A 15,728-nucleotide genomic window follows, 5' to 3' on the forward strand; every position below is an offset into this window, starting at 1 on the left:
TGTAGCCTGGTAAATATTGGTTATTGATTGCAATGATTTAAAAAAGCTACAAAAACTGATTTCCTTTAAAGACTCCGCTTCAAATATCTTTGTCACAGTAATTGTCATGCAATGTTGTTTACTTCCTTGCCCAAATCCAGAAAATGTTTGTTCCCATGACAGGAATAATATTTTCTAGACAAACTATGCTAATTTGATTACAAAACGATTGTTGCCAAAAAGGATGGGTGCGGGCAGAGGTTGAGGGGGAAAGTGCCATAAAATGACATGATTTCTTTCATGAAGGAAAATGAAATTTTGACTTTTTTGTAACACTAGGCACTGCGATTGCATAACTGTTATTCTTTCTTTCTTGGCCGAATTAAATTTACAGTTCAGAATAACACTACAATAGAGTGAAACAAAGGAATGTTTGAACCATTCTTTAAAGTATATCGTTCAAGTCTGGTTTGCACGTTTTACTTCAAAATGCTAAGCCCTGGTCTACAATGCAGAGTTAGGTAGATGCAAGGCAGCTTACGTCGACCTAACTCTGTAAGTGTCTACACTAAAATTTTGATGTAATGTTCCCGCTGCACCAACTTAATAACTCCACCTCCACGAGAGGCGCAGTGTTAATGTTGATGCAGTTAGGTTGATGCAATGTCAAGGTAGACACTGTGTTGCTTACATCAACTGTTGCTGGCTTTTAGAAGCCGTCCCACAATGCCCCGCACTGTTAGTTCAATTGGTGCAAGGGCTCCTGGGGAGGATGTGCACCGCTGACACAAGGAGTAAACTGGAGACACTAATAGGTGATGTAATTACTGCAGCAGCTGTATGCTGACATAAATTAGACCAACTTAATTTTGTAGTGGAGACATGTCCTAAGTCTGTGCATATTGTTAAAAAACAAAAGGAAACAACTCTTCTCCCTGACCTCTTTACAATGAAGAAAGGACCTTCCCACCCTCATTTTTTTGGATTAAATGTTTACAAATGCACCAGCCGTGCCTCTGTCAGATTTAAAAGAAAAACAGTTAAGTCTGTGCAACACTCAGTTTGAAGAAGGCAAAGGTTTTCTTTTATTGTTACACTGTATGAAACAAATCTATCCATTTTACTACCATTGTACTGTATACCATATATAGGATTGTTTCTTTTCCACAAATTCACACAAATAAAGTAAAATAAGTTAAATGACTAAATAAGATTACACAAAAAATGTACAGTCCGTGTCTTGATAAATTGTTTATATGTAAGATGTGTAAAGAGTCTCTAGTGATGTTAGTCCTCTGGGTACTGACACAGGGCATTTCCTCTTGCCTTTTGGGAAAATGTTGCTTCAAGCAAAAAAAAAAAAATATATATAAATTTTAATTAATCTGTTATTATTGCTTGTTACAAGCAAGTCATAACATAACTGATTTACATCATAACATCATTTTACTTGATTTCTTATGGCATCTTTATCGATGCTGAAAAATGTTTTACTTCTCTCATGACTCCTTTATATTCATATACTGGAATTTCTCAAGCAATATACCATAAAACTTTTGAAACACTTACAGGAAATCACAGTCATCCTAAATTTAGCTAAAGCTGTTCCAGGTAGGCATCATTTTCTTCTAACTAACACAAAATAGGTCATTTTTAAATTAACAAATCATTCAAGGCTGAGTAATGCAAATTCATAACTAGGCAGGAACAACCCACAGTATATTAAGTTAGCTTTTGCTGTAATTCTGGGAGAAACAGTGAAATTTAAGTGTAATTCTTTGTAAGTAGTAACACTTAATTGAACGTCACACTTAAAATGATCAACAAAGTCTGAAATAAATTTAGAGTAACAGCCAAGAGAGCCATCCAAACAGAATTCAGACCTTTCAATGAAGAAATGACTTACAGATTTGGGGATAGATGTTGAAAATGGATCCTTCTGGAGCCCCCTTCTTTCAGGGGAGTTCTTGTGGGTGCAGAAAACTTCCTTCAGGGGAGTTCTGTGTGGGGCAGGATGCCTCGGGTTGCAGGATCTCATCCTGCACTGATCTGTGTGTGGTAGACTCCTCTGCGATACAGCAGCCCACTAAAGCCAGCGGGTCTCTATGCTTGACTGTTGCTTGAGGAATAATAGTAAGACTTTTAAAACTTGAATCTTTGTCTATTTCAAGTCCTACTAGATGCAGCAGGAATCCTGGAAATGCTCAAACTTCTTCACAGGATGGACTGTATCTTAACAGAGAGTACTTCACTGAAGGCACTTGAGAAATTTGTCACTGTAAGTTGTCTTTCTTAGTTTTGGTGAAAAATGAGACTCTAAATTAAAATCATTTTTTTCACAGCATGACTTCATATAGAGAACCTTTTAGGTCTCTGAAAATTTACCCTTAAAGTTCTCTGGGGAAGGATCAAGTCTGTTTCCTAAACATTAGTATACTTTAGAAAGCAGAGTTGTATAGAGCAGTGTTTCTCAATCTTTGTGATACCAGGGACCAGCTTGCTGCCTTCCTAAACCGTGTCAGGGAGATCTCAGGGACCGGTGCCAGGCCACAGAAGCACTGGTATAGAGAGTTCAGGTATCCAATCAAACCACTTCATACAGAAAGGGTGTGATTTTTTGTGGGGAGGATACGGTATGGAGAAAATCAACATGAACAACAATAAAAATAGACTAAAAGGATTACCCAAAGCTGAAAGTCATTTTTGTTTTGATTTTGGAAAAATTCTGCCAATGAATTTCCAACTTACATGCAGTAATTGTAGCGGTGAAATGCTGTGCCAGAGAACATTCTCTTGTAATTTCCAGCCTGACTGGAAATCTTACAGGAAGGACTATTTTTGAGAGTTTTCCAGCACAAATTTTCCAGTAAAGAAATATAGAAGCCTTTATATAGATTAAGTCTGGATTAATTTGTCAAATTCTTACTTATGCCTGAACTAGAAGTGAGCAGCTATTGTCTGTCAGTATCCAGAGGATTAACATTTTTCCAGGATTTACATGCAACTGGAAGCCAGTGTGCCACATCTTTCTTAAACGTTATTGAGAAATATATATAAAAAGGAAAAATACACCATTAGATATTCTGAGGTTTCATTAATTAAACCCTATCAATAGGTTAAAAGAGAAGCTTCTTTTATTTTGCACATTAAAACTAAATGTGATTTGAATAGATTTACAGTGGGGACAACAATAGATAAAGCTACTTATACCTGCTGGGCACATAAGAGAAGCTGTCTTAGCATTCATTGGAACCCTGAACACCTGGAATTTCTATAAATTTTACAAGCAGCTTATATTACAGCATTTTTACACACATTTTTGTTTATAAATTACAGATTTTAAGTTACATTAAGAAGCCTACACAGAATTCCATCCACAGGAAGTAGTGACACATTCCCTCCCGCCCCCCACCCCTACCCCCACCCCCATCAAACTTAGATTGTCTCTTGATTTAAAGTAGCATTTTAACTGATTTTGTTCTGAAGAAAAATTGTTTGATAGTGGAATGTATGTATCGTTCTTGACATAATGGCTGGATAGAAACAAAATACCAGGAGGAAAATACTGTAATTCTTTTATCTAAGAAAGACATTTTCTTTGTGTCCAATATAGGATTTACTAGCTTTCTTTTATGCTCTGTAAAGAGTATCTCATCCAGCACAAGGTTCAGACAAGACTGCCTAATCTTTCCAGTACATCACCTTGAGCTCCTGTAGAATAGCATAATTGGGGTGTATTTATAATTACATCCATCCAACATTCACCTCCTGGCTTCCTCTTTCTTTGCAGAGTAATGTCAGTAATTTTCTTCAGTAAACTAAGTTAGAATGACAAGAGCGCCTTAGTCTAATAGGTTTAGTGTGCACTATCTAAGGTTATATTTAATTCTTTACTGAAAACCTGCAGTGACTGACTATAGAGCTGTAAAATTAACATTTAAATCACCATAATATTCTCTAGACAACAGTAGTTTACAGCCATGGTACTGCATCAGCTGTAAAATCTACCCAGTTTCCTTCTGTGTTTATGTAATCCCCAATTCACAAAGACATTAACCAATATGAAATTTGCAAGATAAAGACATGATTAGTGATAGACTCATGGCTGACAACTGGCAGGTGGAATATAGGTTGTGACATAGCTTACATTAGTCTAGAAAAACAAATCTTGGAAAGCAAGAAACTCTCCTTGTAAAATTGCAGTCCAATCATCACTATAGAGGTATCTATTTAGCAACAGGACATTAAGGTCAAATAAAATATTCAGTTTCATGCTTCATTTAAGCTATTTTTTCCCAAAATCCGAATAGAGGTAAGCTGAGTGAGTACAACCTTAAAATGAAAAGCAAGAGGGATCAGGAAGACTTTTAACACACTTCTCTTCCCTGTCATGGAAAACGTAAAATACTGTAAAAGTGCCGTGCATCCAAAGAATTAAATCACTCATTTAATCACTGATTTCAAGTAATAGATTGACAAACCGCGTACTTGATCTCTATTTGCTATTGACTGTTGAACAAATGGAAATGTGCCCGATGAATGTGTTAAATATAATGTACATATAAAACAAAAAAGAGAATTTGAGAGTCATCTATATGACTATTATATAGATTGTGATAGTGCTCAAAATGTATTCGGAAATTATGAGACAGAGGAAGACGGTCCCTGCCCTAACGAGCTATTATTTGTGCTATGATGACCCATCTGGGGAAATAAAATGAACAGAGTTTTGTTTGTTGTGTATACTTTTGACCAACAATTATGGTAAATTTCCTTTAATTGAGTACTAAGGACTCAGCTCTTCAAATTCAATTCAGAATTCTATTTACATAAATATTCACAAGCCTAACAGGTTTGTATATGCAGTAAAGTTAACTGTTAGGCTGTGACTATATACACTTACACTTTAAAGCCTGAAATAGCTGATTTTGACAGACATGCTTTTATAACTGGTGCTCATGTATAAAGGTGTTACTCCCAGACGCTGGTGCCTGTTGCGATGGAGTGAAGTTTGCCAGGGGAATCACCTTGACTGGATCTTCACTGGTACAATGTCTTTCACAGGTGTTGTAGAACTGGGGCTGTGGACCACCTTGGCTTTTGTCAGTATCATCCTTCGGCATGGGCCTTCCAAGCGCGTATCTTCCCTCGGGTCTGGTTCCTCGACCCCATCCTTGCTGGAAGCCAAATGATGGCAAAGGAGGGTTGGATTGTTGGTACTGTGTCAAAGAAGGTGGCATCCAGCAGTTGTCAGAATGGCCTAGGATAAGACATTCTTGTGTGCAGGTTTCGGAAGCTTCGGCAAGGGCTTTTTGGAGATTAACTTCAATAGCTGGGGAGGGGGAAAAATGACAAGAGATTATCTAGAGTTCAAAAGATTCTGCTGAGAACAGATTCAGGCCTACTGATGCAGGCTACAATCCTGCAAATGCTTATACGTGGTTGCAAGGGAACTAAGCATATGCGAAGGGGCATAGGGCTCATTAGCAGGTATACGAAGAAACATTAATATTTACTGTAATGACTATACCACATCTTGTATCCATATAATTAAAGTTCTCACAGTTCTATTTTCCCTCCATGGACACAAAACATTAATCACCAGCATTATAAATCAACCTGTAAAGATTATAATAAATGAACCCCCTATTCACTAGAAAGTTTGCACCGAATTGGCTTGTACAGAATTTACTATTGTTAAAATAAGACCCTTTTGAATATATACTCCATTTGACCCTTTTTAAAAAGGGCAAAGTAAAATGAATCTGGGCACAGTCTATGGGATTCAAAGATGCGCTTGAGAGTTTTAAGACTGAAAGACACTGAAACAGTTATCATAAAGGGAATTGATTTCTCCATGCCTTTTATATTTGAAACCTTGTCGAATCAGAGGGTAATAGCAGGAGAAACTGTAGCCCTCTTTAAAGTATGAGGTGCTGAATCACCATAACTTGTGTAAACATAGCAGGTTTCATGCACTTGAAAAAAGGATTATAGACATTTTAATTTGTTCAAAGATATGTTACTAAAACTGCATGACAAGTTTTTACACTACATAAACTGTAACATACTGTACCTGAAATAATGCTGGTCAGTTACATTGAAAGGCTGTTAACTTTGCTATATAATGAAACTTTTAATGATACATTAAGTTGGATTTACCAGTGCATTATCTGCAAGTGCTTTCAGAATGTATGTGGGGTTTGTTTGTTTGCGTGTGTGTGTGTGCGTGAACACTGTTTGAGTAATCATATCAAAACAGCTGAAGGGCTTTTAAAGAAAGATACATTGTGTTGGCTGCATATCACTAAATAAGCAGGCCCTTCCAAAAAAGGATACATTTTTTTAACCTTTTAAAAGTGTCTGAGCCTTTACCAGAAGAACTTTTAGAACTGGATTCTGCCATATTACATATTTAAAAATAAATTATGCAATAACTAATCTCTAAAACTAAAACAATGCAAGGTTCTGAGTGAGAGATATTTTGGCTTTTTTTAAAAGGTTTATAGACACTGCATTGCTGATTTTGGGTATTTTTAGAAAGTCTGAGTATGGCTAAAATGTACAAAAATCTACTTTCATGAAAGGGCTGTACATCTATGCTTAGAGATGTACTGTAATATGTATATACTGTTTGACATACAGAATATTTTTGTCAGACTACTACTGCTAAGTAGGAAACTGCCTGCTATACAATATTCTGGCTAGCATTATGAAAATACCAAACTCTGGATTACTCCACATAAAATGCACTGAAAAAGTGCGTGTCTGGTAATGAAATATCTGGTTGTTCAAAACAGCAAATTTGTTTGGATAAACTGGGCAGTTCAGCATTTCTCTTGTCAACTTGTCTCAATATTTTTTTTATTTTAATCCTGAGAATGATTTGGCACTTCTGAAAAACAAATCCAGTTATGCTGTGTAAAGGGCTAGATGGGTAGTACTAGGCATAAATGTAGAATGTAGGAGTCACTGAAGTGTTAAAGCCCAGGCACCCACACACACAAGTTATTACAGATGGACCATTCCAGTCCTCCCAGCATCTGACAGTAACTTTTAGTAGACACATCTGCTAAGATATATGTAGTCAAGTCTGCTGTAAGTTGTTATATGTGTGCACTAGTCATTTATACTTGTGTAAATCTGGGGTAAGTCCACTGACACATATACGTCATTGACTTCAATGAGTTACTCTGGTTTTATACCAATGTGAATACAAGTAGAATTTGACCATTTTCAAGCATTAGTGAAACCTTTGACATTTCCAGCACCTATGCTTATTCCCTCATTTTAAATTAAAATGGACATGTGTCTATGTACACAGGAATACTTACTTAAAGAAATCAAATTGTTTAAGATTTTTGGCGGTATACAAAAGATTATATAGTTCTTAAACTGTACTGATATCTCAACGTCTGGAAGGGAATAAGCATAGATGTAAATGGCAGAGAGCAATGATTTCCAGAGAAGACACTAGATGAGGTGATGATGGACTATAGGCCACTTTCAGAGCCATTTTGGCAGATCAGTAAGACGGATGTTTTGCCAGATTAATACTGGGTTCTGAACACACTTTAAATGTTTGCAGAGAGACATTCTCTTAACTGACAAATACATTTCTCTGATTTTCAGCTTAGGCACAACTTTAACAAAAGAATCCTGGCAAAATCTAAATATAAGTCATAAATACTAAACAGTTATTTCTTAGACTGCAAACTGTGCAGCTCTGATCTTGTGTGCAGGAGTGAGGTCCTAGATCAGTGGTGGGCAACCTGTGGGCAGCAAGTGGCCCGTCAAGGTAATCCACTGGTAGGCCATGAAACAGTTTGTTTACATTGACTGTCCGCAGCTCCCAGTGGGCGGGGTTTGCCATTCCTGGCCAATGGGAGCTGTGGGAAGCAGCGAGGGCCACAAGGAGCTGTGGGCAGTCAATGTAAACAAAATATTTCGCAGCCCGCCAGTGGATTACCCTGATGGGCCGCATGCAGTCCGTGGGCCGCAGGTTGCCAACCATTGCCCTAGATGGTAAACTCTTTGGGTGTGTCTACACTGCACACTAAACCTCGGTCTGTGGGACCCAAGATTGTGGACTCAGTGTTTCCAAGACTGTGCTTGAATAGGGTGACCAGATGTCCTGTTTTTAAAGGGACAGTCCCATATTTAAGCCCTCCTGTAGGTGTCCCCACTTTTTCTTAAAAATGGGCAAATTGTCCCATATTTTGTGTCTTCCCCCATCAGTACTGGCGGGTCCTGCTGCTGGCCAGATTCCTGCTCACCAGCTGCCCAGGGTGGGTGTGTAAGGCTGGTGGCGGGATGAAGATGCAGAGTGTGGGGACAGCTGCACCCCCTGCTGGTCTATCAGTGCAGCCCCCATTGCATGCTAGGTCTTGGCCAGCTGGGCCCCACCCCAGCCCCATCCCTTTTCCGGCTGGCGATGGCTGGACCGGCATCTCAGGAAAGCCCAAGACCCGCTAGCCAGGAGGAGTCGAGCCCTGCACGTGCCAAAGCCCTGCAGTGCTGGGATGGGGAAGCCTCTCCGCCCCTCAGCTAAGCTCTGGAAGCGATCCAGCCTGTTCACATTCCGAACCTGCAGGCTTCACAGCAGCACTCCAGGTAGGGGCTTAGCACTCTCTTCACCCCCCACTGCCCTGGGTCCTGCCCCAGGGAGCACCCTCACCTGCTGAGCCACGTCTCTGGCCGGGTTCGCTGAAGTCCCCCTATGCTTGAGCATCCACACTGCATTGTAAACCTGGCTTTACAAATGCTGGACCTGGGTCTCATAGTCATTCTGGGTCTCATAGCATTAGCATCCATAATGCATTTTCTCTGCAGGCTGTCTGACTTTAGAGTAAATGTCCCTCACATTGTAGTCAACTCTTTGTTAAATAAATGTATACCATGCTCATTTTAAAAACACAAATTGCTTATAAGGATCCTTAACTAATTGTCTTGCTTCAAAAGAGCCAAAGATCTGAAAGATAAAAGATAAAATAATTTTTAAATCTAAATTGGCTGAGTATGGGAAGTACCATCAGTGTAGCTCTGAGACAGACATCCTCAGGAGACTGGGTATGTTGCAGGAAATAAAAATAATTCAGGACGTCACAATGAATATGTTGTGAGACAGGCAAGGTCCGCAAGATCTACAGGTAAAGGGATCTTGGAAAACATCAACAACTGATCTTCAGCAATAAAATGTGCTAGCAAGGATAATTGGGATGCAAAACAGTCTGTGTCTGGTAAGGAGCAAAAAAAAAAGAAAGAAAGAGAAAAGACAGCAGTATGAAATATTATGTTTTTAGCCCGATGAAATAAGAATCATTGTTGGAACATAATTCATCAGCTCTTGGCTGAACCTAAAATGAAATATAGTGAGTATTCTGCATGAATATTCACCAGGCACCATCTTTTTTGTACCTGCTTTTTCCAAGCAGTGTTATGCATCTTTCTTTCTTTCTGTGACTAATTCATTCTCCTTTTTCCTTCTATTTTGTCATTCTCTTTTCTTTGCCATTTGGGGCCTCCCTGAATAGCAGTTTGGCAGTGGTGTTTCACTGATGTCTAAACTAGAATTTAGTCATACAGTATTATTATATTTTTATGCTTTCCTATTAATAGGAAAGAGGAGCTTCACACAGGTGAAATATTATACTAAGAGTACCAGCTGGAAACATAAACATTGCAACTGATTTCTGAGTATTCTGGTTGTGGATCATTGTTACTGATCTAGAACAGAAAAAGATCATTGTCATTATGCAGTTATTTTCCCATTCACCATAAGATTGAGCTCTTTCATCTCAGAAGGGGGTTGCTGGTTGAATTGAGAGGAATAAAGAGGCTGCACAGCTAAGGTAAGTGTGAAGTTCAAAGTTTAGGAGGCTGGTTACCAGAGGCAGCATGACTGACCATGGTGCTTTCTGGATTCACTCCCTTGGCTTCCCCCTAGTGGCTGTGGCATTCGTGTGCATGTATATACCTGTGACAGGCAGAGCTGGGCAAAATTTTTTGTCAAACTTTTTTTTTTGTCAAACAGTTTTTTCAGAACTGCCAGTGAACTAAAAATCCATTATTCACAAAGCTCTGACAAGTCATTGTTGGATTAAGGGTGAGATGGAATTTTCCTGAACCCCTTCTATGATTGATAGATTAGGGGTCGAAACACAGGTTCTCATCTAGTGGCTATTTTCCCTGAAACCAGGAAGAGAAGGATATATTCTCAATAGTCCCATATAATAATAAACAATATTGGAAAAAAGTAGACCCAGATTGGGTTTTGATATATCCGTCCTTACGGACCCCCATATTAGAGCACTCACGTACCCTCACCAACTCTTGCATCTTTCCCATTTACAGTGTGAGTTGCACTCTAAAGAAAGAGAGCATTTTCAGTTCACAGATGGATTGTACTCATTCACAAAAATACACTTACCATTTTTATTTGAACTTCAGATTGCTTTCGGCCACTAACAGGGGGATCATGTTTATTTAATTTGTCTGCCCCAGAATGAAGAACGCTTTTAAAGGACTACTCTGCCAGATGAATTCCTGTTTTCTCAGAGCAGTCAAGTCTAACTAGAAGCACAATAGCTAAAAAGCTTCCTTCATTGTTCCACAGCCTTTATCATTTGTAGGGCAAAGCAGTTTTCAATAAAGATATGTAAAAGCCAAGTTTCAAATTCCACTATTTCCAGTAGCTAGCCTTCAGTCAAAAACCGATAACTTAACCTTATTTGCTTTTCAAAATATGTGCAGAGAGGCTTTTTACCAAAGAAAGAGCAGAACGGTACATACAGTAAGTATAAATGTTTGACTACTTTTCATCCAAGCATTAATTGCTCAGGTTGGAACAAAGAATTATACAGATGTGATCTTTTCCTCTCACTACGTAAAGGAACCCTAGCACCCAAAATTGACACACAGAGGCATAGACACATGAAATCTGTATGTGTGCAACAAAACTGTATATTTCAGTGCCACTATTTCAAATCTGCCTTCTCTGTATTTCACTGTGAAGAACACTTTTCTGAGAGCATTTTAGAAAGCAAGTGTTGTTATCAACTGTTAATTCTCATTAGGTTTAGCTGTGATCGAGAACTTCTGTTTCTCACTGTTGAGGTTTGTACATGGTTTATGAATACTGTCAGTTCTGTAACACCTGATGCTGAGAAAGAAGGTCATATGGGTAAGAATCAGTCAAGACATCTGGTTCCTGTTACCATTGTGCCACAGACTTTCTATGTGCCCTTGAGCAAGTTACATGGGGTCAGATTTTCAAACATGCTCAGCTTCTACACTTGATGCCTGAGTTTTCAAAAAGCTGAGCACCCAATGTGCTAAATTCTTCTGAAAATCCCTATGCCTCAGTTTCCACATCTGTATAACATGGGGAAGAATGCTTATCTAGCTCACGGGCACGTGAGGCTTTATTCATTAATGTTTGCAGAGCATGTGGATATCCGTAGATAGAAATGTATAGACATACCTAATCTACCTTTAAATGTACTGTATCAGTGTTGGCTTTGTGCTTGCTTCGGTGCATACAGAGAACTGTCTTTAAAAGGGAAAATTAGGAAACAAGTTAAACACAAAGCTTAAAATATTTAGGCAGTCTAAGTTATCTAGTTGAAGTCTTAACAAAAAGCCAGTCCTGAATACGACACATTCCGGATGTGAACCGTCCAACATTACATTTAGCACACTCTTGTTTCATTACAAAGCAAGCAACAATTAGCACATAATTAAGCAAATTGCCCGTAATTATGCCATCGCTGAGATATTTTTCATATTTTCACAACACAGACCATACATGAATACATAGCTTGTGGTGCCAATGCTATTCTGTCAGCAGCAAGAAGTGTCTCTCATCTAGTGAAGCATTTCTTATTAAAAAAAGCTCCAGTAGCACTTTTAGTCCTATCTGCTCAGCAGGAACTCACCAGAGTGATGCTGATGAGAACCTCACGCTGCTCATGTTGGCCAATAGCTCGTAAGAAATGGATCTCTCTTCTTTTGTGCAGGAGGTGGTACTCAATCTAAGATGGAATGCAGCTCTAATATAGGGAAATTATGGTCCAGAATTACCCTGGTGACCAAAACTAGCCACTTGGGTAACATATTTTAGCAGCCTTAGCGATGTAAGAGACCAGAAGTGACAGTAAAAATTAAGGGAGAGGGAAAAGAAAGTTGAAATGGTCTGTTAGTATAAGCTGAGTTGCTTTAATGAGGTCAGCAGCAAGACGCTTTAATGTAGAAATCCTAAATGATTGCTGTTATAATATACTCTACCTTTTTGCTTTAATAATAAAATACATTTGGGAGCAGATTGCTATGAATATTTAAGTTTCAATAAATTGAAGAAAAATAAGAGAGAGTGATTATTCCACGCTTTGAAACGCTTTATTCAAAGACCCAGTAAAGCATACACTAGCACTAGGCAGCTTGCTTTAATTCTTCACTCTGATATACAAGTCCCATTATCTACTGGGCCAAGAAAAAAATCATACATTAACAATGGGAGACCCACCATCTCTTCTGTTTGGGTTCAATATCCATGTCCATGTCAACTGAAGAACTTAGATACTTATCTGAGCTATCAGAACTTTCTGAGCCTGCAGCCTTAGGCTGGAGATTTCAGTCCAGTGGGAAAATGAATTGTTTCCTGACATTTTAAGTCCTGACCAGAAACTGAAAAATCCTTCACAACATTTTGATACCTGGGAAAAAATAGTTTAATTCAATATTATTTCTCAAAATGAGCAGAATTGGGGTGAGGCACTTAATTCAAACTCAATTGTTTAATCCTATAAACAGAATATACCCTTACAGTTTGGGGGAGTTGCTTTGGATATAGCTCTACAACTCCCATTCAAGTAATGGGAATGCTTTAGTTCAACTCCCGACAAATTTCAGAAAATGTAGGGGTAGATCATCAGCAGGGTTGTGGGAGGGTGACAGCTCTACCCCTCTTCCATTTTCTATGAATGCATTCCTGTTTTGAAATTTAAGTAGAGGCTATGTCTTCACTGGAAGAAAAAAAAAAGTGGTTTTACACCGAGATAGCTAACGTAAGTAGGCTTCTTAATGTAAAATCCTAGAGAAGACAAGGCCTGGGTAGTTTTACATTGATGTAGTAGCTCAACAGAAATTCAGGTGGCAGTTATAGGAATCACCATGACTAGCTTCATTGAGGTTAAAAGCTCCTTGTGTCCATTAGGTTTTTACGTTGCGAGAGCTATTTTGAAGGATATAACCCCACAATTTTTGCAATGAAGACAAAGCCAGAAATAAAACTCCAATAAATACTCAAAACATAAACCTTTTTTAGGACACTCCCAGGCTCCTGCATCTCCTTGCTAAATCTGGATGCTTGCAAAGGTAATGAAGCCTGGGGCAGAAAATAAATGTATTGGATTGTGTCTGTGGGTTAGGGACATGCTGAGACCGGGCTAATGGGAGCAGCCAGGCAGTTGATAGCATTGTTAGGGAGGGAAGATGTTTTGAGGTAAAAATCGTGCCACCAAATATTTTTTTCTTTCTTACTGTTAAGGTGTACCTTGATATATAAATCCCTTGTTCACGAAGAAGAGAGTAGACTCTTTAAACTGGAAAGGTGTAATTGAATAGTTTGTTCTCAGTGACCAAAAACCTTATTTATGTTCTCATCAGATGTTTCTACAGCATGTCAAATTTTGTTTAGATGAAACTCCTTGTTCTCCAATGAAATATACCTATCCTTGGTTGACAGAAGACAAGGACGGACTTGCTGGGCCCCAGACAGGATGCTATTAGGTAACCATGGGCATGCAAGAATATAATCCAAGTCTTGGGACTGATTTTTTCCAGAGGTGCGGAGTACCCACAACTTTCATTAACGTCAGTGTGACTTATGAGTCATCAGTGACTGAGAAGCAGGCTTTCAATGTCTACTTAATGAACCACACAAGCTTGAAAATACTGCTATGCACACTGCTACAGTAATTCCCAAACATATTGAAAATGACCAGTCGACCCTCAGGCCAGGCTAAACAAACAAAAACCAAACCGGGCAGCACAGGCCATTTATTAGATGGCTCAGGACATTTTTTCAACATGCCAGTGTGCCCTGATCCAAGAGCCGATCCAGGGTCTGGTAACTGTGCTATTTTCAACCCCAAATCATGACATTATTGGCACCAAAAAATGAGTATTTATACCAAGATTATACCAGTCCTTTTCATTGATTTTCAAACCCTCTCTGCCCCCCCCCAATCAAAGCGTGTACGATTATTACAGTGTTGCCTAACGTTATACAGCAAGGTGATATTGGTCTCTGCTAAAGGAGTTCTTGCTGGAAGACCCAACTGAGACCAAATTACAAATGATACAATTATAAATGGCTGTCTACAGCGATGAAGCTTCCAGCTTCTTCCCAGACCCGAAAATTCCTAATGAATTAATTTTGAGTCCCTCCCCCATCCCCCCCACCCTGATATCTGTCCTCGCCCCTTAGTGTGCCTGATCTCCTCTTGCAGCTCCAGGGTTTCTTCAGCTCACCCTCATGCTTTCTAAGCTTGGCACTGCCTGGATGGAGAGAGGGGCGACATAAGAATGTCCCTTTAGCTCGTCAGTGTGTACAGGTAATACAGGATTGGCCATTTAAGAGTACAGTTACATTGTATATATTATTTATAAATGAAATCTTAACATGCAAAATGTCAGTAGATTATAAGCACGTTACAAACACAAGGAGCATGTGGAACTAGATGGTTATCGGTACATCATTAGAAGGGATTATTGCTAGTTATAAGCACTAGTTATAGAGTCCGACAGGGTACTTATAAGAAACAACTGATTAAACACCTATTAATCATTTACTAGCTCTTTATAAATGGAGCCTTAATATAAAGTATGACTGAGATTAAAATGGATTTTATAGTAGGCAATAATTTAAATGACTATACTGCTCACATCTGTTTTACAGGATTCAGGGCCAGATTTGTAATCATATTTAAGCACTTAAAATGCAGACAGGAGTTTAACACTATTTGGAAGTCAGGGCCCAAATTTAGGTATTTAGGTGTTGCAATGCCTAACTGACTTAGGACCCTAGATCTCTTTTTCAAAAATGTCTTAGGCACTTAAACCCAGATTCTCAAAGGTATTTAGGTATTTATATGGGAGTTAGAAACCTAAACACCTTTGAGGTTCTGGGCCTTAGGCACCAAAGGTCCATTGACTTTCAATGACAATTTGGTGCCTAAATCCAAAATTTAGATCCTCAAAACCCCTCCTTAATGCTTAGGGGAATAGAGTTTTTCTGGTAAAGTCCCCTAGGTGCCTAAATTTCTGCCAGTGGGCATATACAATGACTTAGTGGTTTTCAAATTATGGGGTGGGACTCCCAAGGGAGGCATGGGAATGTGTCAAGGGAGGCGCGAGATGTGTGCCTTTTTTTTTTTAAGAGCTCCCTCTGTCAGCCCTGGGTGGCTGGGGCCTGTGCAGAACAGCCGTGCACACCCGGGAGGCAGGTGGGAGGGGATAAAGGAGGGCTGACACTCCAGGCTGGCAGTGGGAGCCAGGGGTGGCACTGGGGGAGATTGCGGCAGCTAAAGCCACCCCAAACTTTGCCTTGGCCAGCAAAAAACTCAAATGGGCTTAAGCTGAGCTGGGGCTCGAGCCGTGCACACCCGTGTACAGCTGCCCCAGTACAGGGGCAGCTGTGCTGTGCTGCCAGGAGCAATGTGTCCCCAGGCAGCCACTTGTGCAGCTGC

At 39.3% G+C, this 15,728-nt stretch overlaps 1 protein-coding gene across 5 annotated transcripts in view; it reads right to left on the reverse strand.

Moving 5' to 3' along the window:
* Nucleotides 1-3,399: 3,399 nt before the first annotated feature.
* Nucleotides 3,400-15,728, reverse strand: part of PCDH11X (protocadherin 11 X-linked) — a 1,012,591-nt gene continuing 1,000,262 nt past the window's right edge. For all 5 annotated transcript variants that reach the window (XM_073360863.1, XM_073360865.1, XM_073360861.1 and 2 more), the window contains one exon: nucleotides 3,400-5,311. In XM_073360863.1, coding sequence (XP_073216964.1) covers nucleotides 4,923-5,311 — 389 coding nt within the window. In that variant the 3' untranslated portion in view covers nucleotides 3,400-4,922. The remainder of the gene's footprint in view (nucleotides 5,312-15,728) is intronic.

Source organism: Lepidochelys kempii, chromosome 9 (assembly GCF_965140265.1).
Source record: "Lepidochelys kempii isolate rLepKem1 chromosome 9, rLepKem1.hap2, whole genome shotgun sequence".
Taxonomy (NCBI): domain Eukaryota; kingdom Metazoa; phylum Chordata; order Testudines; family Cheloniidae; genus Lepidochelys; species Lepidochelys kempii.